The following is a 22,455-nucleotide window of genomic DNA, read 5'->3' as shown; positions in this document are numbered from 1 at the left end:
AGCCCCAAGCCAGCCTTGGAACAAAGCTACTCAAAGCCAACCAGACATTCAAGAAGAAAAACTTGTTACGAGGAAAACAAACATTTTCTTTAAAGAGAGGTTGTCTTTGTGCATGAAATTTTCTCATTGAGGCTCAGGGTTGGGTTTAATGTCTGCTCCTTGGATCCTGCTCCCTCTGGGTGACTCTGCTTAGCTGGGCTGCTGGAGTCTACTTTGCAAAGAGCAGGGCTGGAGCCATTGGGATGGACTGGGTAGCGCCAGACAGAAGGTATCTGATCCCTTTTCTGGTGCCACACATCAAATCAGATAAACTGATACCTGTGTTCAACATCCAGGAAGCTGTCCTGGTAGTGGGGTAACATTTCTAGCAAGGGATATATGCTGTTAGATAATTCTTCATCATGGTGAAGTATGGTTAGGTCTGAGGTGTAAAAGGAAAAGAATACGGGGCTCAGTTGCCCACAGTTGGGCTTTGTGTCTATAGGATACATGTCTTGGAGGAGTTCTCCAAACTTGTGCAGATTTGGACCTGTTTCTTTCCCCGTGGCTGACTCATGTTTTGGTATCCTTATGGTAGACTCATGGGATGGGTAAGAAATACCCGGTTAGCATTGATCTTCCAAAGCTGCAAATGTCTCTCCTCTTTGTATTTCTTATTCTGACCACTCTCCTCCATACCCTGAATTTCACTCAGTTCACTTGGCCTGGCCTTTTCCTGTGAGGTTGGGAAATGGTATTTGTCCCAGTGCCCTCAGCCAAATGCTGGTGTGGTCATGCATCCTGCAAAGCACAGGACATTTCACTGCCATGGAGAAGGAAGGAAGAGCCATTAGCTCTATGGGATGCAGTAGACACCCACTTCTAGAAAAGCATCCCACTCACTATCATCTCTGACTGGGTTCAAAAGGCAGGGACTTGATTTGAGTGTCCTAGAGGAAGGAAAGATGGGCAAGGGCAAAACCATCCAGCTTGCGTGGCTGCACAGCTATTTATCCTGTACAGCATAGCTTCTGGAGGCAGTGAGCATCCTCTGCCACCTTGCTTTTATTCCAGTGCGTTAGGTTTCAATCTCTGTTTTCCTCTGCAAGTGTCCACACACCAGATACAGAATGGGCTCCTGACTGAGTCCTTGTTCTCCTCTGGTTCCTTTGCTCCTGGTGCTGGCATGTAGCTGGAGCTGGGAGAGGGATTTGAGGCAACAGCCACTGCAGTTTGCTCTGGATGTGAGGAAACATGAGGATATGCCATAAGGATATGCTGAGGGCTGGGGATGTTCAGACTGGAGATGGGTCTGGGGAAGACCTCACTGTCCTTCCAGTACTTGAAAGGGAGCTTATAGACAGGAGGGGGAGTAACTTATGTGGGCTGAGAGCAACAGGACAAAGGGAGGTGGCTTTATTGGCGTGTGGGACAGCTGATAAACTGATAGGAATCTTGGTGCTGCCTTTGTACACCTGTATTACCCATTCTCTACTGAATGCCAATTCTTTACCCATCACATTGTTTTTGCCTAGCTGTAAGCTGGACGTCTTGTCCAGAAGAAACAGTAGGATTCCAGCAAAGCTTTTCATACAAGACTACATCAGCTGGCTTCCCTTGGTCAACTAATTTTATCACAAAAAGGAAATCAAGATAATTAAAGTTACCCATCTAGTTATAGGTATGAAGATAAAGGTCTCGATGTTTACGTGAAGTAGTGAAGTCCCTGGATTTTCTCAGCTCAGGTCTCATGGCAGCTACATCTCCTCTCAGGGAGGTGATTTGCAAGGTCCTTTCCAACCCAATCTCCCTTGCTAGTGGGGGGGTGGGGAGTGGGATTTTTTCCCCACTTGTTGCTTTTGCCCAGCTGTGAGCTTACGGCAGCATCTCACCTGTAGCACGGGGTTCAGCGGAGGGGAAAAATAAAGGCAACTGAAGCCTGAAACCTTGCTCTCTCGTTTGAACACACGTGGAGCTGCTCTGCTCTCGGGCTGGGAGGGCACTAGGACCCGTCGGGCTGTGCCCCCGCCCCGGCCCTTCCCTTTCAGCCGCGGTCCTGCTCGGGGGACTTTCAGTTTTGGCTGCGCTGTGTCTTTTTATTTATTTATTATCTTTTTTTTTTTGGAGGGGAGAGGTGGGGGGAGGGAGGATTTAAAAAAAAAAAAAAAAAAAAAGGTTTGAAATAAATAATTAAAGTACACCGCCACCGACCCTGAAACCGCGACGAAAAGTCCCTAGAGTGTCGAGATGGTGAAGACGGGATGAGAGGAAAAAGCGAGGCAGCCATGGCAGCCAGGCGGGTGTTCCACCTCCAGCCATGCGGTGAGCAGCCGGCAGATGGGATAAAAGGGGGGGGGGGGGGGTCCGCAGTTTGTCCCCTCTTATAGGGTGGGGAGCGGGGATGTCCGAGCGCGATGCTTGCGGATGGGATGCAGTAGGGACGCGTGTTGCTGCCTTTGCTCTTGGAAGGGGTTTTCTGGGGAGGGAAGTGGGGAAGCTTGGCTTTGCGTCGTTGTTTTGGGGGCTTTAGGGGGCGAGCCGGCTGCTGTTTTGAAGAGGTGATGGCACTTTGCATCTGGGCTCGTCGGGCAGCACTGAGCTGCTCGCACCGGGTGGGCACAGACCTGGGGAGGATAAACTCAGAGGGCACAGATACGGTGTGGAAGAGGATAAAGGAGCAATTTACATTCGGGACCTTTTGGTGCTCTGGGTGTTTTCTTTTCCCCCCTTTGTGTGCTTTGTTTATACCTCACATGGGAGGAGGGCATGGCTTGCTGTTAGCTCCGCTCCAGCACTCCGTTTGCACATGCGGTCGTTTGGCTTCACTTTGGTAATGGCGTGAATAATAATAGTAATGAAGTTAAGCAGCTTGAGCTGCACGAGCAGAGATACTCCGACAGCCGTGCGTGTTGGCAGGACCCCAGCGATGTGTTTGTGAGCTCCAGTTTGGAGTGCCTGTGACCGGGTGGATTTAAATGCACGCTGAGATGCACTCTTTGGCTTTTGCTCAGTTTTTAATAGCATCTTCTGCGGGGTCCCCCCCCTCCTCCCCCCCAGTGTCTCCCTAGAGGGTGTGCTTCCTTACTCTGCATGCCGGCTCGACACCAAATTAAATGACAGGGACTTGAGTTTGCATAGGAAAGTTTGTTCTGGAGGAGAAGCAACTGTAGGTGGCACAACAGCTTTGCCTGCAAAGCTGCAGCCGGGGAAAATGGGCTGTGCAGGCTTCACTCTGGGATCTCGCCTTGGAGAGGGAGGGCTGAACCTCTGTTTAAGGAAGGAAAAAAGTTTGCTTCAGTACTGATGTATTTCCTCGATACTTCCTGTGCTGTTGTTTTTCATGTCCAGGGCTGTCATTAAGACTTGGTGGTGAGGGCCATCAGCAGGAGGCACGAGAGCAGTGCCTGTTGGGTGCATACAGACTCCTTTCCAAGCTGCTGTGATGTCTTTCTGTGCAAGATTTCTCTATAAACCTTTGGGTTTTCTCAAGATGTAAGGCCTTGTCTCTCCTGGGCACTGTTCCCATCCGTACAGTGTGGCTGAAACATGGGATGAGCTGCTTGACCCAGGGCTGCACAAGCCCTGCAGTGTTTCAACCATCTCACCTGGGTTGCTGCTGGAGTGGGTTCTGTGGCTGTTTTGTTTTTGGGTAGGTTGCTTTTTTTGAGGTTGGAAGGAAGTGGTGATGCAATGCTTTCAGTCTTGTCAACCTCAGTCACTGCTGCCACCCTGCATGCTGTTGTTCCCCTGCTGTAACTGGGATGCATTGGACAATCCCTCACGGCAAGAGCTTCTGGTTCTGAGCCATCTGTGGCTTTTTATATGATTGTCTCTCTGTGAGAGTTCTGTACTGCAGTGGAAGATCCTATCTGGCATCTTAAATGAACAGAGCCTGAAGTATGAGTGGGGCTTTTCAGTGCTGTGCTCACTCGACTCCCTAAGTGTTGAAAGAGCTGTGTGTAAACCCAGATTGCCTGGACTTACAGTAAAGCTCTAATAAACCACTTGGGGCTGTAGAAGGTTCCTAAGGCAAGCTTCATCTTCGAGTCAATATCCTTGAGGTTCCTTCCAACCCAAGCTAGTCAATGATTCAAAGTGGAAACGAGGATGTGTTGGCTTTGAAAGAACCCACAATAGGAGCACTCTGTGCAACCTCCAAAAGTAGGGCTTTGATGAAAAGTGTGGTGCTTCTTGCTGAAGGGGGCTGTGAGGTTTGATTGGTGTTACTTTTCTGTTAGACCCTACTGAAACTTCAGTGTCTTTGTGGAGACAGGTGCTAACTCATAATAAATCTGCTCTTCCCTTAGATTTTTTTTGTCCCCTCACTGAGTTATTCTTACATTGTGCTTCTCTAGGAAGCCCCAGTGACAGCTATGCTATCTGAAGGCTTTCTATGACTCAAGCGTAGGTGGCACTTGAGCTACCGAGCATCCTCCAAGTGCAAAACCACTTTTGGAAAAGTCCCATTTCCTTCTGTGGGATTTCTCTGAGAGTAAACAAGTCTGGGATGCTTTAATGACTTATCATCGTGAAACTGTCATCCACCCTGTAAACATGCTGACAAGTGCACCAGCAGATATCCATCCCAACTACCTTTGTGGCCACTGCCAGAGCACAGCATGGTGCCATTGCTGCTTGGGATTAAGGGATCTTCTGCAACGATGCGCTGCAGAGAAGTTAGAAAGAGTGCTCAGGTGGACTCTTTCAAGTTCATCAGAGTGTGTTTGGTGACTTTGTAGAGCATCTCCTTCAGGATGGGGTGAAGTGGGAGGACTTTTCTCATTGCAGTGTAACTTCCTGAATACGGTTCTAGCATAAGCTCCCCACGAAGTCTTTGTGCTGAGCACGGTGACGTGCTGGCCCAGGAGCAGAGCCCTGCATCTGTCAGTGCTGGCTCTGATATCAAAGCACTCAGCTGTCACTTCTAACTCCATGGGTTTTTCTATTCCTCCTTTCTAAATTCATCCCTGGCTCCGACTCGTGATTGAGTGAAAAGTTGCATGTCCCTCTGTTATTGAGGAAAGGTCTGTGCTCCTGGTTTGGGTAGGGCACAGGGGAACGGAGGGCATTTGGGGCATCTCTGATTCAGAGAAACTGGAGGAAGTGGAGAGAAAAGTCACTGGAGTGGGTAACACTGATCTTCGAGTTTTCTTCCCTATTGTTGTTTTCAAGCTTCCTAAGTTTGAAGCTGGTGCAGGCTCGTGAGGCTGGAACTGTGCATCTTTATGGCTGTCCTACAGTGGGATAGATGGGGACAGGTGGTAATGCAGGAAATCATTGATCTGAATTTCATCTGGGCAGCTTTTTTTGAGATGCTGTGGGTAGGAAGAATCATAGCATCGTTGTGGTTGGGATGGAACTCTAAGATCACCAGCCCCATGCCCACTGACCGCTTCCCTCAGTGCCTACCTCCACAGTTCATGAACCAGAAATGGTGACTCCCCCACCTCCCTGGGCAGCTGTGACAATGCCCGATTCCTCTTTGAGAAGAAATTCTTCCTAATATCTGACCTTGACCAGTAAAGGTGATGAAGTGATTTACCAGCGGGTGCAGATGAGTGGGAGAGAGAATTATGAGGAGGGGCTGAGGATGAGGTGCCCTTCCTCTCTTTACCCCACAGCAGTGGGGACTGTTGCTCAGGATCACCGCCTTAGGAGAAAAACCCACCTGATGGGGCACTGCCTTAGGATTAAGCTTTATTCTCCTTTTCCTCCTGCTCGCTGTCATCTCCATCTCCTGGAGCTGAATGCCTCTTCCCCTTGCTCTGAGCCTAATTGCATCCCCAGGGTTTAGCACGCGTGTGTTTGTTTTATTCAACGCGTTGGCTGTTCCCACCGGAACGGGGTTTTTTTTATTTCAGGGATTGGGCTTTTTTGCTTATTGTGCACAACGAGCTCCTGCCCAAGATACTCGTTGGGGAGGGGTGGAGGGGAGGAACTGTAGTAATGCCAATACTTCTTGAATATTATAAACCTGGCTTATCAGCCCGACGCAGGGCTGGAATTTGTCTCTTCCTGTGCTGCATCTCTGCTTTCTGAGAGGCGCGTTTAAATACAGGCTTGGAGACGCAGCCTTCCAGTGCGCTCTGTGAGGCCGTGACAGCAGGAACAGGGCTTCTCAAGAGGCTGCTTTTTTTGTTGTTGCATTAATTCCTCTTGAAAAAGGAATTTGTTGGGAAGAAGGCTCTGAGACTGCATGTCCCAACAGTACCAGCTGAAGGAGGTGAAGGCAGACGCGGTTTGCTTCGTACCTGGCTCTCCTCTCTTCTCCGTCCTCATGGAGCCGGCTTCTTTTTGCTACCCCCAGCTTACCTTCCTGCGCTCACCCTATGGGCAGTTTGGGGCCAGTGCTGGCTCTTCGCAGGACCTGGCCCCGTGGCCACAACGCTTAGTGCCACAGAGATGGAGCGGGCCGGTGGACGGTACGTGAGTGGGTTGTGGGACCGAGGAGGGCGGCATTGGGGAACCGAGATGAGCGCTGAGATGGTTGGAGTTGGACAGTGGATGGAAGAGCGAGGTGATGCACGTAGGGTTGGTGGGCATGCTGGTGAGGTGGTGGGTGTGCTCCCTTCTCTGGGTCTCTCCTGGTGATGATGCTTGCTTGGCTGCTGCCGCGGAGCAGCTCGAGTGCCAGGGGAGCTGATAAACAACCTCAGCGTGGAAAAAATAAAAATAGAAACCACTCTTCGGCAGTCCTTTGTCTCATAAGCTTGCTCATTCACTGTGTCCAAAACCTGAAATACCTGCTGGAGGCTCGGCAGGCTTGTTTCACCTTTAGGGTTGCAATTGCTTTCAGCTCTATCTTTTAAACTGTTATTAAAGCTATCAAGTGTGGGGATAGGTGATTAAGATCCTTCATTGCAGATTTCAGCACTACAGGGAAGTTCCTTGTCCGTGTTAGCTTGGTTCGGAACTGTCAGCGCTGTTATTACAATGAATCTACGTAGGAAAATGGTAAATCGTGTTGTAGGAGTTGAGAGAGCTTGAAGTGCTGGTCCTAAGGGTTTATATTTTGTAAAAATCTTTTCAGGGGAGATAGCACAGTTGATGAGATGAGGTCCTGAGCAGCTTTGATATGGCTTTAAGGCTGAGTTGCCTGGAGCATATTGCCAAGCTGGAGTCCTCCAAAGGTCTCCCACCCTCAAAGCAAACTTGCTTTACATCTTAATAACAAGCCAGCAGCGATGCACCTCACCTGGCAAAGCTGGTCAGGTGGCAGGCAAAGAAATGGAGGAGAGTGGCTGAGCAGTCTCAGCAAGGAGAATGTGTGGGAGGTGTTTAAAAACAGGAGATGTGGTTTCATGCAGCGGAAACAAGCCTGTAGCAAGGAGGAGTGAGGATGGGCGATGTGGCTCTGAAATCCCTCTGCTCAAAGCCTTTCCCCCACCTTTCTTTGCACGGAGAGTGTTTGCTGCCTCCTGGTAAATACGGTCGCTGGGGGATTGTTACTTACAGCAACTCAGATTTGGTGTAAGGGATCTGAGGGAGATGGCAGTGAGCCGGTGTTTGGAGAACTTGCTGCTTGTTTCTTCCGTAGGGTTCTAACTTGGGAGGCTGACCTGATGCTGTTTTGGGGAGCTGATTTATTCCTCCTTGTTGTTCTTGGCCGGAATAGATCGCTCCTCTGGGCTGGAAGCATCCAGCTGGGGGAGACTTGCCTTGCTGTAATGAGAATCTTGCATTGCAAGGGAAGTGAAGCAGTAGGAGTAAAGCAGGGGAGAGGATGCGGCATCTTCACCCCCCAAGAGCCTTTTGGGCGCTGCTTAGCAAAGCTCAGGGTTGTCAGTGGGCAAATAAACCTCCTTGGATGAGGTGAGCTCTCTTGGGCTTTATTTTCAGCAACTTGCCATAACAGCGCAGACTTACTGCCCTGTTTCCCATTCCCTTACAAAGGCTCCTCGTTTGCTTATGAATGCCTGCGTTAACCCTTGTGCTGCTGTCGCTCGTGCTGCTGGACTGTTGCGCTGGGGAAAGACATAGGAGGCAGCCGTGCAGTCGGAGTAGGGCAGCGATGTCTTTAAGAGATTCACTACATCCACCTCTCGGCAGCAGCTCTTCTCCTCTCCCTTTTGCATCTTTGCATCCTCTTGTTTTCTCTGCACTTCTTTGGTAAGGTACAGCATCTCACTTCGGTTGAGCCTGGCTGTCACAAAGCTTTTTTTTTTTAAGGAGGCATATGAGCTTTTCTCTGCAGAGCATCCAGCAAAAAGCTCCGGCTCCCAAGTGCAGGGTTGCTTTAATTTGTTTTTCTACCTCGCTTCCAGAGGGGAATAGCTCTGGATCTGGAGAGGCTGGAGAAGAAAACCCAAATCCCATTGCATTGTGAAGTTAGCAGCTTGCTGGCATCCCTTGCCCGGCATTGGGTTTGGGTGCTGAGCTGGAGGTGCCTAGCTTGGGAGCTAATGGGTCACACTCTCACTCCACCCATCTGCTGCTCGCCAATTGGAAGTGAGGGAGAAAGATGCTCTGGCTGGATTAATATTGGAGGCACTGAAAAAACACAAGCTATTGCCGCCTCGGCCACCTGAGCAAGTGGCACTGGGGATCGAGTGTGCTGGTTCAGAGCAGCTGGGAGAGGAGCAGGGGCTGTTTGGATGGGAACAGCATCTCTATTAAAGAATTAACACAGGTAAGTTGTGGTCTGAAGCAACAATACTGGAACACTGCTGATGCCGGGTGATGCATCTGGACAGGAAATCCAGAAAGGCAGCTCTGCCAGCTCTTGAATTATTTAATTCGCTAAAGTAAGGCAGTGCTTGATGTATTTCCAGTGGGCTCTGCTGCTCGGTGATGCTGTCTATTGCTGTGCTGGATGTCTGTGCTGTGTTTAAGGATGGAGGATACCTCCTGAATTTAGTTTACTTTATCCAGAGTGCTGCCTTTGGGGGGTTGGGTTTAGTTTCAGGATATCTTGTGCTCATCTCCTTATGCGTGTCTTGCCTGTTCTTTTATTTTTTTCCCTCTTAAATTAATGCTGAAACATCCTCCCAGCCTGCCAGAGAGGCTTTACATACTGATGTTTCACATGGGGAAAGTGCAGTGCTGAGTGAAAACAAAATGCATGCATGTGATGTAAAATGCTAGCAGACGTTGTTCCTGATGCTGTAGCCATGGAAGCCATGTAGACGAACCATAAACAGTGTCCTACTGATAAACACTCTGACATGTGTTGTCAGACGGTAGTTATTTCATCACTGGACCAAAGCATTTTTATTTTGGGTTGATGATGGATGGCAAGAGCAGATCTGGTGCTGCTGGCTCTCCCTCTGCCCGTGATGATGATGATGTTGTCACTGTTGTTGCTGTTTAGTGGCTCCTGGATATAGAAATGCTATGGTGTGGCTCGTGCCATCCTGCTGAGCCTGCTGGGATGTGAAATCGCCACTTCTGCAGGGTGGGTTGAGGCAGCAGAAGTCAGCTGCCTGCCTTTGCTGTATCCCTTAGGCTGCTTTTTAATACTGGGGGATGTTTTCCTTTTGGAAACTTTCCTGGAACCACAACTGGAAATCTGAAGTTCTCGGTGATCAGTTGGCTGACCACTGCTCTACTTTTATCTCTTCGTGCTCTCAGTGTAGATCTGTCTCTCGATCCTGTGGCTTTGTGTGAATGACAGTGGGTCTTCTGATCCACCTGGATGGTTTTCTGGGCTGTGGAGGTGGGAAGAAGTGCAGGATGAACTTCAGCACAAAGCTTGGCCTATCCACAGCTGTCTCTTTACCAACATTTTTCTTGCTTAGTGACAATAAAAGCTTTGCACTAACACACTTTGTGTTACCAAATGTGGTCCTGGTACACTGAGGGAATACAGGAGTGTGTACAGTTGGATCATCTCTTCCACCAGAATCCCAAACGTGAGGTGTGTAGTTCCTCGATTCCACATTGCATCATGATTTTCACAGTATTTAATGCAGTTGAACAGTTGCAGGGAGCAGCTCTGTTCCTCTGAATAGCCCCAAGCAGGTGGAATTTCAACCAACTTTAAACCACGTTGGTGTTTTACACAGCAGCACTGATGGCATCTGGAAGACCTTCCTGTGCAGGGTAAGAATTTGAGCCAAAAATGCCAGAATTGCCTTTTTCAACTCATATTGAGCCCTGACCAAGACCTGGGCTTTAGCCATATCTCTTCTGGTGGAGACATGAGGGTTTTTTTGTTTTTTTTTTGTTTTGCTGGGGCCTTGCAAGTGGAAAAAGCCATCTGAAGAGCTGTCAGGAAGAGTTAAAGCTTTCTAAATTATTTAAATGTTCAGGAAAAGTCTACTGGAAAGCTTCTGCTGGTTGGTCCTTGGGTCTTTGCCAGCTTGTGGGTTCTCTGGAGGTATTTGCTTTCACTCCTCTCTGTGTAGCACTCATGCGAGAAATCCTTACAAATCTTAAATCACATTTTTAGAGGGCCCAACAAAACCTGGGGGTTAAGAAATAAAGCTAATGGCCCAAATTCTTCATCTGTCAGCCACATCTCAGGGTGTCGTTGTTCCTCAGCACCTTGGCTTGCTTTGGTCACCTGTGAGATGATGACTAAGAAACCTGTCAGAAATAGCAAAGCAGCTGTGCTGCTCTCAATTCCTAGAGTTGCCTCCTCGCCTCTGGGAGGCACCCTTGGATATTAATTGCTTGGGGTGAGCTTGATTGTGATGAGTCAACCTGGGCAGCCTGGTGCCAGCCTTCTGCATGCGTGTTTTTGAGGGAGAGGAGGTCCTGCCAACTGTGACAGTGACAATGACTATTTTTCATTAGGTGGTTTTATTGTGATGGGTGTTCTGGGGAAAGAGATGAAGGGGGGAGGGGGAATTACTCAATGCAGTAAGGAAAATGCTTTGGAAACGGGCTCATCTGATCCCTGAGCCTGTGTGTGGGTGGGTGTTTGCCTGGGAGGGAGCAGGCAGGAGGATGCTTCCTGCTCTATTCTTTCAATGTGATGTTTTCTATTTTTACAGCCAGCAACTGTGAAAGTGAGTTCTAGGGTTTTGCTTGCTGGAGTGACCGTGGCATGATTTAAGATCTCTCACTGCTTCTCTGTATCAGAAGAATATCCAGCTCCTTGTGTATAGGCCCTGATTAAGTGTTTTAGTGCTCTGTGAACTGTGGAGCCATAAACTTGCCTACTGGCATCCTAGAGTGGTCAAGCTGTAGTGGATGCTTTAGCTAGACCTGAGTGACTGCAGTGCATCATGGGTTACCCCAGGAGATATCAGAGGGTTGATGCTGGTCCTCCAAAACCAAACAAAATTGAAATTTCTCAGGGGTTTTAGAGTTTAGGTTCGGGAAATATGGACCTTGGTGTAATAAATAGGAGTTTTTTGGCTTTAGAACCTATCTGGGAAGCAAAGAAGCACAGCAAGTAGTTTGGGGATGCTTCCTTTTTGAGATAGGAGTTGGGAGTGCACGTGACATCTACACAGGTTTGTTGCAAGTGGAGTATTTAAGAATTTATATATAAATTCTTAAAGTGCTATTGAGCAGCTGTCTCTACAGATAAGGAGAGCAAAGCTGATGTCTTAGCAGACTCAGGGTTGGACTAGATGATCTCTAGAGGTCCCCTCCAACCTCTACGATTCTGTGGTTCAGATCTGAGTCTCTTAACTGGAGATTCTAGATTATCTTTAAGAGTTCACATGTTGATTTGGTGTGTTTGCACACAGACAATGTACTAAACCTGTTTGGTTAAGGTGTTGAAAGGAGGTAGCATCTCTTCAAACAATGCTGTAGAAGAAGCAGCATTAGGGATTTGAGATTTTTAGGCACAAGTGGCTGTGCCACACAGATGAGCAGAGGACAAGGAGGAGCCCTTTGCCTCTTCTACTTGCCTTGTAAAAGAGGGATTTAGACCTCTCAGCTTCCACTCGGGATGAGATGCTGATAGGTTTCTGCGCTATGCAATACTTGCAGAGGGAGCAACTAAAACCACAGTGAAAAAGAGATTTTCATTTGATCTCAACTTTCATTTCTTCAAGGTAAAAACTCCCTAGAAGGTAAAGGAGTGTTCATATTGCCCATTTAATGAATTGCAAGAGGACTTTTTGCTGATACTTACTGATTTTCTTTTTTCTACCATGTTTTTCTCTGCTTTTACTGATGCAGAGGAATGCTTTCAGGAGACATCTATGTTTGGGATTGCTGCAGGCAGCAGTTCTTGCATGCTGTGCTCATCAGCTACTTTCTTGGCCAAGTATTAACAAGCATTACTCTTCTTGCAATACTCTCCTTGAATCAGGGCGATCAGTTCTCAAACCCTGTCTTGTGGTGTTCGTTTTTGTCCCAAATGGGTAAAACTTTTGAGTTTTTGTCCTGTTTGTTGTTCGTTACTGCCCAGAACAGCAGCATATGGGTACACCTCATTTCTGCCACCCAATAAGAGCTGAGTTCCCTCCAGCATTCTCCAGTTGAAGTGGGAATAGATCAGCTACTTAATTGTGGAGATGGCAGTGAGAAGCAGTAACTTGAGGCAAAACAGCTTCTCACATGCGGGTGTCCATTCATTCTTGATGACTTGAATGGCTTTAAGTAACTTGCAGCAGATGCTTACACCGGGAGACCTTACTGCTCAGCTCTTCCATGAAAATTACTGAATCCTGTTTTGTGGGCATGAGCAGTGGTATGCAGGAGGATCCTGCAATATTGATACCCTTTGAACTTGATGAGTGAGTCGGTGTGATCAGACTGGCAGCCTGTTGAGCTTGTTTTCTATTCCTCTGCAGTGATGCAGTTGTTAGGAAGGAGGTTTGAAGCTTCATTCTTCTGGCTGCTGTTGAGCTCTCACTGCATACAGAGCTTTTCAGGCTCCCAACTGCAGGCTCCTTTCACAAAATGCTCCAAATAATTTTATTTTTAATTTCTCTCCTGTAGGTTTCTCTTGGGATTTTTTTTCCTGTCTGATTTTTCTGCAGACTTCAGGTGGAGAAGGGAAGTAGTATAATTTAGTTAGTGGGCATGTGAAATGAATAGTTTATTTTCTCTTCCCAACTCACACGGATGATGGTGCAGCTCCCTGGTCACCTGTGTAGCTGCAGTCCCCTTGTTCTGTGAGTTTTTAATATGTGGAGGGATGGAGGGAATCAAAGAATAATATTGAGCTTGCAGTTTATATTATAATAAGTGGCTTACTGGTGCTGTGGATAGGGGAAGCTTTGTTTTCTTCTGTCAGGTCTTTGAATGATACCACACACCTGACTAAAGATCTCAGTATGAGGTAGAGCAACCAACTGCAAATTACCTCACTGCATAGGAAAGATGTCTCTCATGGTAAAGTTGGAGAGGAGGGGGCTCAGATTGGATATTGGGAAACATTTCTTCTCAGAGTGGTTGGGCATTGTAACAGGCTGCCCAGGGAGTGGTGGGGTCACCATCCCTGGAGGTGTGCCAGCACTGTGGGGATGTGGCACTGAGGGATGTGGTCAGTGGACATGGATGGGGGGAACGTACTGGGGTTGGAGATCTTCAGAGATCTTTTCCAATCTTATGATTCTATGCTGGTAGTGATGGATGTTTTTACCATTGACAAGCATGTTCATGGAACTCAAGTGGCCTAAACCCTTGCTTCAGAGCTGAAATACTGCCTGTCTTCTGGGAAGAGCACTTGTTTTCAGGCTCTTCAGTGTGCTTAAATATGAGTACTGTGAATTTCTCCAGAGAAAGTTGGGGAAATCTAAAGGCTTTTCAGCCTTTAGATTGAGCACTTGAGCAAGAAGTTGCAGCAAGGCTGTTCAGATGATTTTGCTTTTCTTTAATTCTCTGGGAGGCAGTAGGTGAATGTTTTGATCAGTTGCAAATGGTAAGAAGTGGGATATAGAAGGTCATGAAGACTGTAGTACCACTTCTAGAAATAACCATGCTATAAGCTTGTTAGAGCTACCTTTTGCTTCAGTACAAGGCTTGAGCTGCGGAGAGAGCTGTTTACTCAGAAGATGCCAGCAGCAGAACATTTTGAGTTATCAAAGTATCCAGAGAATGTGTTTTTATTTGTAATCCGCTAATATTGCAAGGCTTAAGAGAGCTTATTACTAACCTTAAAACAAGAGACTTAAAATGGGTTATTAAGTGATCTGAGAAGTATCTCCCGCAGGAATTTAATAATGGGAGATGGCACGGTCGGCTTTAGTCTGTTTTTTGTTGTTAAATGCAAATGTAAAAATGGTAAGAATGCAGGAAATTGGGAAGCACGCCCACTTCTTGCCTGATGCTTCCCACTGTGCATCATCTTAGTCTGAAGATCAAGCACCTCATGCTATATCAAACACTATATCCTACCTGTTAGAAGTGCTGTGAACTTCATCTCCCCTTTGGTATGGTTCTGAGTCACTGCAGTGGCTTCAAGTCAAAGGGCCGTGGCTCGATTTGAAACCAGAGCTGTGTCCCTGAGTCTAGAGAAATAAGCCTTGTTTTCCACTTCGCGGTACTTCAATTCTTCTTGCCTTTGAATTCAGTGCTCTTAAAGAGGTGATAAAGTAGTCAGAAGCTTATCTTTGAAGAAGTGACTGTGGTGCCTTGATGCCTGTTCAATTTGGGCGTTCTTAAGGCATCCTTGTTGGGATTTAGGTGGTGTGGCAGTAGAAATGTAGCTATTGGAGTAAACTAACTCTCTTAAAAACAGCTAAGTTATCAAAAGATCTATATCCCGTTCTTTCTGGCAGATAATTGGCAATGGCATCTTGTTGTACCTTTGGACAGGGAGGAAAACTGACGAGTGTGGTTGTCCTTGTAGGTATTGGATGGAGAGGGAATTTGTGTACCTTATCCCCTCAGGGTAATGTGTTCCAGCTTTGTCCTGAGAAGTCTGACCTTATGTCTTGCTGAAATGGTTTCACTTGGATTTTAATTGTTGAAATCCAGGAGAAAGCTTGGGTGCGTAGTAATATGGATTTGAATCTGATAGAAGTGGTGTGGGGGAAGAACTCCCACCCCACAATAAGACAGCACTGCCCAGGCAGTCTGTTCCTCCTGCAAAGGAGCAGGGACTGATTTATACTCTGTGGAAACAATTCTGCAACTCCAGGCAAACCCTGGGGCATTGTAATGTTGATCTCTGATGTTACTGAAGACTTGTCCCTGGCCAGGGTTTCCTCAACAAAGCAAATACATTGATTACAGTGGAGTTTCGTAATGGCTTCTTAGTTGAGCTTGTTTAATTTCAGGGAATGGAGTTGAGATGGGGAGAGGAAATGCAGTTTTGTGTGTCAGGACGTGGGTATGTGCCTCACAGAAAAGATAACAGCCTTGCTGTCAGTTCTGCACAGCTCAAACTCATTGCTTGAGTCTTGAGCAAAACGTGACTAAGGAGCTGAGACCTCAGAAATTGAATTCCCATAAGCCTTGTGGAAGAGGAGGCATATGGAGCTTGCTGATATGTTCGCCTTTCTGATGGCTACCCAAGCATCTACTTAACTACAGTCGAGCAGGCCTTGCTCTTGGCATGGCTTTTTATGGCGTGCTAATTTGCTTGTGCCAAACAGCTTGAAGGGTCAAAGTGGGGAGCTTGGTGGATATGATGTTCCTCCTCTCCCCGGATGTCTCCTTCACTCCATGTTGCTAAAAAGTTGAGTGTATCTTACTGTCTCTAGGTCCCCCGAGATGCAGATAATGTAGCCCTCAATTTACCTTTCCTACCTCTGCTTCTGCAAACGTTGACCTTTAATCTAGTCCTATAGCTTCATACTTGTGTAAACACCTCTATTACCTTTTGCCTCTTGGGCACTTCCACTCTGCTATTGATGTCAATATGCGTAACTCCTTCCGTGGAGGATGCAGCAACTTGTCAAAAGGCTCTAACACAACTGTTTTGAAGACCAAATCCCATTGGTGTTGTGGGACAATGTTATGTAGGAAGAAGGCAGATTAATGGGGCAGGACATTGTGGGTGAACGCCCAACTTTTTTCCTAAATGTGCCATCGCATCTTTAATTACAAGGTTAAGACCTCTGTTTTATGACTCACCTGAATAAACAGCACCTCAAAATAATTGCCTGGGAGTGTTGCCTAGAGGACTGTCGCTCATTTGTGACTCAGAGGAATGAATTCCACCTAATGAAATGGTACTGCCTGCAGTAATCCCAAACCGTGCTCCCCTCACTCTCCTGAATCCAAGGAGCAACCTGACCAGAGACACCTGTAAAGGGGCCGAGACAACCCATGCAGTGCTGCAGTTGAAGTTGTTTCTAATGAAAGTGTCTGACTCTGAAATCCAGTTCATTAGGTGTTATCTGACCCATAGAAGTGGGTGTTTTCAGCTAAAGGAACAGCAAGTTGTGCCTCGTTCTGCCCAGCAGTGAATGAATGCATTGCTTCAGGCTCCCTTAAAAACCATAAAAGACGTGAGAAATTGATATATTCTCCCAGGGGAACGCTGTCCTCTGTTCCTTGGGCAGTCCATCTGCCTAGGCATATTTTGTTTGTTTCTTTGAAATACGTAAATGCAATCATTACACAATAAGAGCCTCTTCAAAAAGAAAGAACAACTTTCCTTTGATCGTTAGCATGCTAATCAGCCTGGATGGATCATCTTCTTCCCTTCCAGGTGGAGGGAAACAATTGACTTGTGCAGTGGGCCACGGTGCGTTTGTTCCTCTAGCCCATTGTTCTGGGATGAACTTGGAACATCGTGTCTCTCTCTTGAACCAGACACTTGAATTGTCCTTGGATTTGTGTGTGATGTGAGATGGCCATCAGGGTATCCTTCCAGGAACTGTGTAGCTCATGCTGTCTGTTCTGAACCATCTGAGCTGTGCTGAGCTCTAATGAGTAGTAGGGCTGGAAGATGCTGTCATTGGTGGTGTGACTTGAGTCTGTCGGGAGCACAAAGGCTCCTGGTGGATCAGGATGAATTACATTGCTTGAACATGTGACAATAAAGGGAAAGGGGGGGAAATAATGTGTATACAACCTGTAAGCCAAAAGTTATGGGATAGAAAGGGGGTCTTTGGGAAGTACAGTCTCATACCTCAAACGAAAAGCAGGAAACTTAATCTGTAGAACAATAAAGCAGGCAAAGCCTCTTTCCTTGTTGGCCCAAATTCATCTCGGGCTTGCGTAGGTAATGTTTGATTAGCCTAATGAAGTGGGGAAAGATGGAGCACATCTATTCCTCTTTCTGATTGCATTTTGGCTAGGAAGTGACATACAAAGAGGCGGCATCTAGAAGTTCCTTTACAAAGTGCTGCTTAGTTGACTCATATGGCTTGAAACAAAGAGCTTTAACTCGCTATAAAGCAGGGCATGCACCTGTAGGGAAAAGTTGATATTTCCAGCTGACATTCTGAATCGCTGAACATTGCTAACAACCAGACTAGGCTGTGATACCAGACTTGGATGGCAACCAAAAGCAGGTGCTCTTGTGCTGTTGAAACATCTCTGTGCTTGCTAGGCACCCAATTTGCCAGCAGTAATTGCAGAACTACCTTGCAGTAAGTAGAACGTGTTCCAAAATGAATTGCCAAGGTTTGAGTGTGTTGCTATGTGTGGATTTTGTGTTGGTGTAATGTCCCATCTGTGTTTTCCTTGGAAGACCCCTTTAGTGCAGATGTTGGTTGCTGCGAAGAACTGAAGAGTTCTGGTTCCTGAGTACCAAAGACTGTTCTGGGGATGTTCTTATGAGTGGAATAAGATATGAAATCTGGTTCTTACCTGAATTTGTTGCTGCATTAAACTGGTTCTCTTTATTCATGTGTAAAATACAGGCTGGACTTCTTTGTGCCTTGTGTTTTTGAAAAAGGAGCCTTATAGGTTAGCATCTATTATTTGTGCATGCATTTGTTCAGATTCAGTAGGTCACTCTGATACAGTCAGGCTTGTCCTGATCTTCAGTCTTGCTATTTTGTGGTTCCAGCCCATGTTGTCTGAGACTGCCAAACTGTTTTCACACAGTAATTGCAACTGCATGAGCTATTCTGGTAAATGCTGAAGTCAATAAACAAAAGGATGAAGTCGCCACATTCGGGGAAATCTCTGTGGTGTTTTGGGGCTGTAATTTGGGTTTACAATGATCACTTCAATAAGGTGAAGATGTGCAGCATCATGATGATTCACGTGGTTCCTTTTTCTTCTTTTTTAGAGTCTCCACCAGCGGCGATGTCAAGAAATGGATACTTCTTTGAAGAGAGTGGCAAGTATTATTTGACTGACTTATGCGCTGTATCACTTTATTGGAAGGAGAGTTAAAAAAAAACTTGAGTGATACAAAATTCATGTAGCATAAGGAGCATGCAAATGCAGGCTTGCATGGTAGTTGTGTAATCTCTAGTACTGGAAGCAGACTCTGCATTTTTATATCCTGTAGATGTTCTAGATATTCAAATTAATAATCACCTTCATGTTGTCAGCACTGACTATTCTGGGTAGCTCTTTGTTTTCCCAGTTCTTTTAGGATGGCTTCCTGTATTGCAGCTTGAGTGTATTTATTTCACTCTTCTTGGAGTGGAGATCAAGCGTAAGTGTCAGATCCCTTTGGAGACATTCTGCCAAGAGCATCAAACAAACACAAGAGTTTTCAGCAAATGCATGCTTCAGTGCAGAATGCTCTCAAGGTTTTTTCTTTGAACTGACAGACATTAAGTTGAGGCATTTGTAAGCTTCTATCATTTGCCTTAGCAAAGGTGGTTGAGCTCTAAAAGACATTATAATGATGAAGGGCAGAAATTGCATGCAAATGAACTTGAACAGCAGTGAGGTTCCAACTTCTCTTCTGGTTTTGGAGAAATACTGTTAAGGAGAGATTGCTTTGAGGTACCAACCCAAGATGAGTCTCAGTGGGATGTGCTCTCTGAAGGTGTGGAATTCCTCGTCCTTTATAGAGCTAAAGTGTTCAGGATTTCCAAATGGTAAAAGCCAAAGGACTGAAATGCTCTTGTTACTGAGGGCTGCAGATGCTTATAGCCTCAGAAGGCTCGTTTTTCTTGTTCCAGGGACAAGCTTTTAGGTTAACATCTGGGAAAGGGAAGTGGAATACGTGCCAGATACAGCTATGCAGCTGCAGTAGATCCAGCATTGCTGCTGACAGCACTTCCTCTGGGCTCACTCACCTTCTCTGGAAGGGCTATATGGGGCCAATTTCTAGGAGCAAAAGGATGAAACTGGGAGCAGGTACTGTCAGCTCTAGTAAGAGATTCTTTCTGCTAGCTGGCTGAAGTAAGTAACTTCTGAAGGGCAGAAGACGCTGCTTGACCTCCAGAAAGAATTTAGTGCTTGGTGATCAGTCACCTTCTATGCCCTAGTTTGTAGAATCATAGTTTAACTTGAGGGCTTGTGTTTCTTCACAGGATATATAGAGAACACATCTCATAAGTTGCTGAAAGATGTCTATATCCTTAGAATTACTGAGGTTGGTAGTGACTTTTAAGGTCTCCATGCCCACTGAGCACGTCCCTCAGTGCCACATCCCCACACTACTGGAACACCTCCAGGGTTGGTGACCCCACCACTCCCTGGGCAGCCTTTGCCAGTGCTTGGCTGCTCTTTTGGGGAAGGAATATTTCCTAATATCCAGCCTGGTGCAAATTTGAGGCCATTACCTTTTGTCCTAAAATTCATGTAGCAAGGCAGTACCTTGGCTTTCTCTGTGGAAGTTTCACATGAGTTCTTGAGGAATTACCAAGGAACTTCATCAGGACTAAAGGAAATATATGGAGAAAGGAAAAAAAGCCTGGTTTCAAAACTGCTTGTTTTGGAAATGTTACCATTAAGCTGCTTCTTGGCACCACTTGTTTATATCAGCTTCTTTTTGATATTGAGAACAACAGATGCTCTTGCCCCACCTTGAAAGTTTCAAAGAACAAAGAATTAAGATTTTTTTTTTAAAGCAAAAATCCCAAACCACAGAAAATACAACCAACAAGAAAAAAAAAACTTTTCCTGTGGTGTACTTACCACTTTTTTTCCCCCCCCTCCTTGGTTGAAAAACATCTCCTGATAATTTTTCCTCATCTCCTCATGGGATCTCACATATGTTTTCTTGTACCTTTAGTAGTGAGGTTTTTTTTTTTGTTCCAGGGCAGATCTTAGGTGTACTTTTCAAAGACTTAATCTTGCCAGTAAATGTTTCTTACTCTTGTGTTCTAAGTGAGAACTGCAGAATTGTTAAGACATAAGCTCAAGTTGAACTTTCAGTTTTTAAGTTGTTGTAGCAAGGGTAATTGCTGCTGTGTCACCAACCCAGTGCTTTGTAACATTCCCCTGGATGAAAACTTAGTGTGGCATTTAATAATCTGTAGCTCTTTTTATTAGACAGTGAAGAACTGAGGAAAGCCCAGGAAGGAATTTCCATTGAATGGATACTAATAGTGGCTATTCTGAAAGCTCAGAGGTTTTTATGGTCTCCTGGTATGTGCTAATGTGTTTAACTTCTTAGTTGTTTAAAAAAATAAATAAATCTGGAAAGATAATTGAGGGAGCTCAAGTTGCAGGTTTATGGCATCTTCCAGTTCTCCACTACTGCTGGAGGAGCCAGATGGAAAGCTGCTCTGTAGTGGCAATGTTAAGAGGAAAAATGAGGAAGTAATTTCATATCTGCCCAGTTAGAAGCTTCTGATGATGAAGAGCACGGTGTGACAGGAGGTGTGGTGGTGGCTGTTGGCCATGTTCTGCTTTTTGATTCATGTGTTTCATCAGACTTACTAGCTGTCTTCTGACAACGATGTTTTGCCGAAATTGTGTTTTCTACTCATGCTCTTGTCTGAAGCAAGCCTTTCTCACACACAAAAGAACAAATCTGGCATGGTGTGGTAGTGTGATGGAGCTGTCCATTTAAGTCACTTGACCTTTCAAGCTGTTTTCTCAAATGAGTTTTCTTGGCAAACTTAAGTAACCCATGAGATGACTGTAGACCCAATCCAAATGGAGAGATAATTGGAGTCTTGATGAGATGCAGCTCGGCAATCGGTTTTGAGAGTAACTTGTCAAATCCTGCATTGTCTTGTTTCTTGGCCATCAACCTCCTGCACCCTGGTAATGAGGGAATGGGGAGAGTGAGCCTCCAGTGTTCACTACAAGTGGATTAGCTCTAAAGGCATCAGTATTAGCTGCAAGCAATTAAGTTCTGCCAACGCATGATGAGCTTTTTAATTGCCACAAGAACTTTCTCTGATAAGATATGAAACCGAAGATGTTCTAGTGCAAAATCCCAGGGGGAAGGGGGATTTCTGTGGAGAGGGATATCCCTGTGTAGCATTGGGAATATCTGAATTGCTGCATTGTTTTAAAGCTGGCTCAACAGCCATTGCAGCACAAATTTTGTCTTCTAGAGTGAATCCCTCACTGCTTGGTCTCCTCTGACTTATTACTTGGCTTTGCTGGCAGAATAAATTGCAGTTGTGCTGAAGGGCCCCAGTCTAGCTTGGAATGTATTTGGATATACTTTGTCTACTTGTTTTTGTTTTGCAGCTTGCAGTTCAGTATGTGTAGTGCATTTGTGTATTTTTAAGATTTGTCTTTGTTTTGGGGTTGTTTCTCTAAGAGATTAATCTAAATGTCTTCACAAAACAGATATTTTTTGCAATTGGTTTCCCTGATGAGATGCTCAGTTTAAGGGCGGGAGATCTGCTACCCCTACCTAGGGATGGAGGCACTGAGAAGATCTCTTGCAGATTTTTTTTTCTAAGGACCCTCTATCAGGAGGTATAAAATGAAACAAGCATTCCCAATTTCTGTGGGCTCTGATACAGAACTGAAATTCCACGTGTTGCTTTAAAAAAAAATAAAAATAAAAAGGCCCCACTGAATTACTTGGATTATTTGCAACATTTCCTAGAAATCTGGCTGCAAAATACAATACTGGAATTAATTCAAAAGTGCCTGGGTGTTTTCTGTAGCAGATCTGTTCTTTCAGTTTTGTTATGAATTATTACTGAAGAGGCAGGGGAAAGTTTATACTTCCATCTGGCTCTTCATGACAAAAGACAGACTTGAAATAGGGTTGGAAGTGGTGAACTGAGAAATTATGCCTGCCCAGTAGTGGAAGTATTTATTACCTGGAGGATGCTGGCTCTTGTCTAGTGACTCACCTGCTAGATAAGATACCTACCTTGTTAATTTTACCTGAAGAAATTGTGGTTTAATCTGTGGTCTTGAAGCACTCTGGAAGCTCAGGTAGTGGGATGACATCTCTATAGCACATGGCCATTACTACAAAAGACAATAAACCTGTGTCTGTTGGCTCTAGTTGCTCTAGAGCCAAGAAACATCATCAACACTTCCAGCTCCACTCCCTCTACAGGTAGAGACTGAGAGACAGAAGAGCTGGGGAAGACACTCTCTAAATCTCATGTAAATGATCTAGAGAAGTCAGTGTGACCATCTAGTATTTCTGAAAAGCTATATGCAAGCAATATCAAAGGTGCAGTATGAAATATCAAAGGTGACATAGTGTTCATTCAAATGCTGTGAAATGTTTTGACTGTATTCCTCAGTGGGGCATCTCTAATTTAGTAGTGGACTGAGTTAATTTCACATTTCCTCAGTTTGGTCTGAGTCAAGATGTCCTCTCCGAAGAGA

General features: G+C 45.7%; 1 protein-coding gene across 2 annotated transcripts in view; it reads left to right on the top strand.

Annotated features, from left to right (window-relative positions):
* The first annotated feature begins 2,141 nt into the window (after positions 1-2,141).
* Positions 2,142-22,455, top strand: part of SLC4A11 (solute carrier family 4 member 11) — an 86,936-nt gene continuing 66,622 nt past the window's right edge. For both annotated transcript variants that reach the window (XM_065735988.1, XM_065735987.1), the window contains exons 1-2: positions 2,142-2,301; positions 18,023-18,073. In XM_065735988.1, coding sequence (XP_065592060.1) covers positions 2,241-2,301; positions 18,023-18,073 — 112 coding nt within the window. In that variant the 5' untranslated portion in view covers positions 2,142-2,240. The remainder of the gene's footprint in view (positions 2,302-18,022; positions 18,074-22,455) is intronic.

The sequence above is a fragment of the Cyrtonyx montezumae genome, unplaced genomic scaffold (assembly GCF_038088225.1).
Source record: "Cyrtonyx montezumae isolate F1298 unplaced genomic scaffold, pur_monq_1.0 scaffold_2, whole genome shotgun sequence".
Classification (NCBI taxonomy): domain Eukaryota; kingdom Metazoa; phylum Chordata; class Aves; order Galliformes; family Odontophoridae; genus Cyrtonyx; species Cyrtonyx montezumae.
This window is presented reverse-complemented; position numbering and strand designations above follow the sequence as displayed.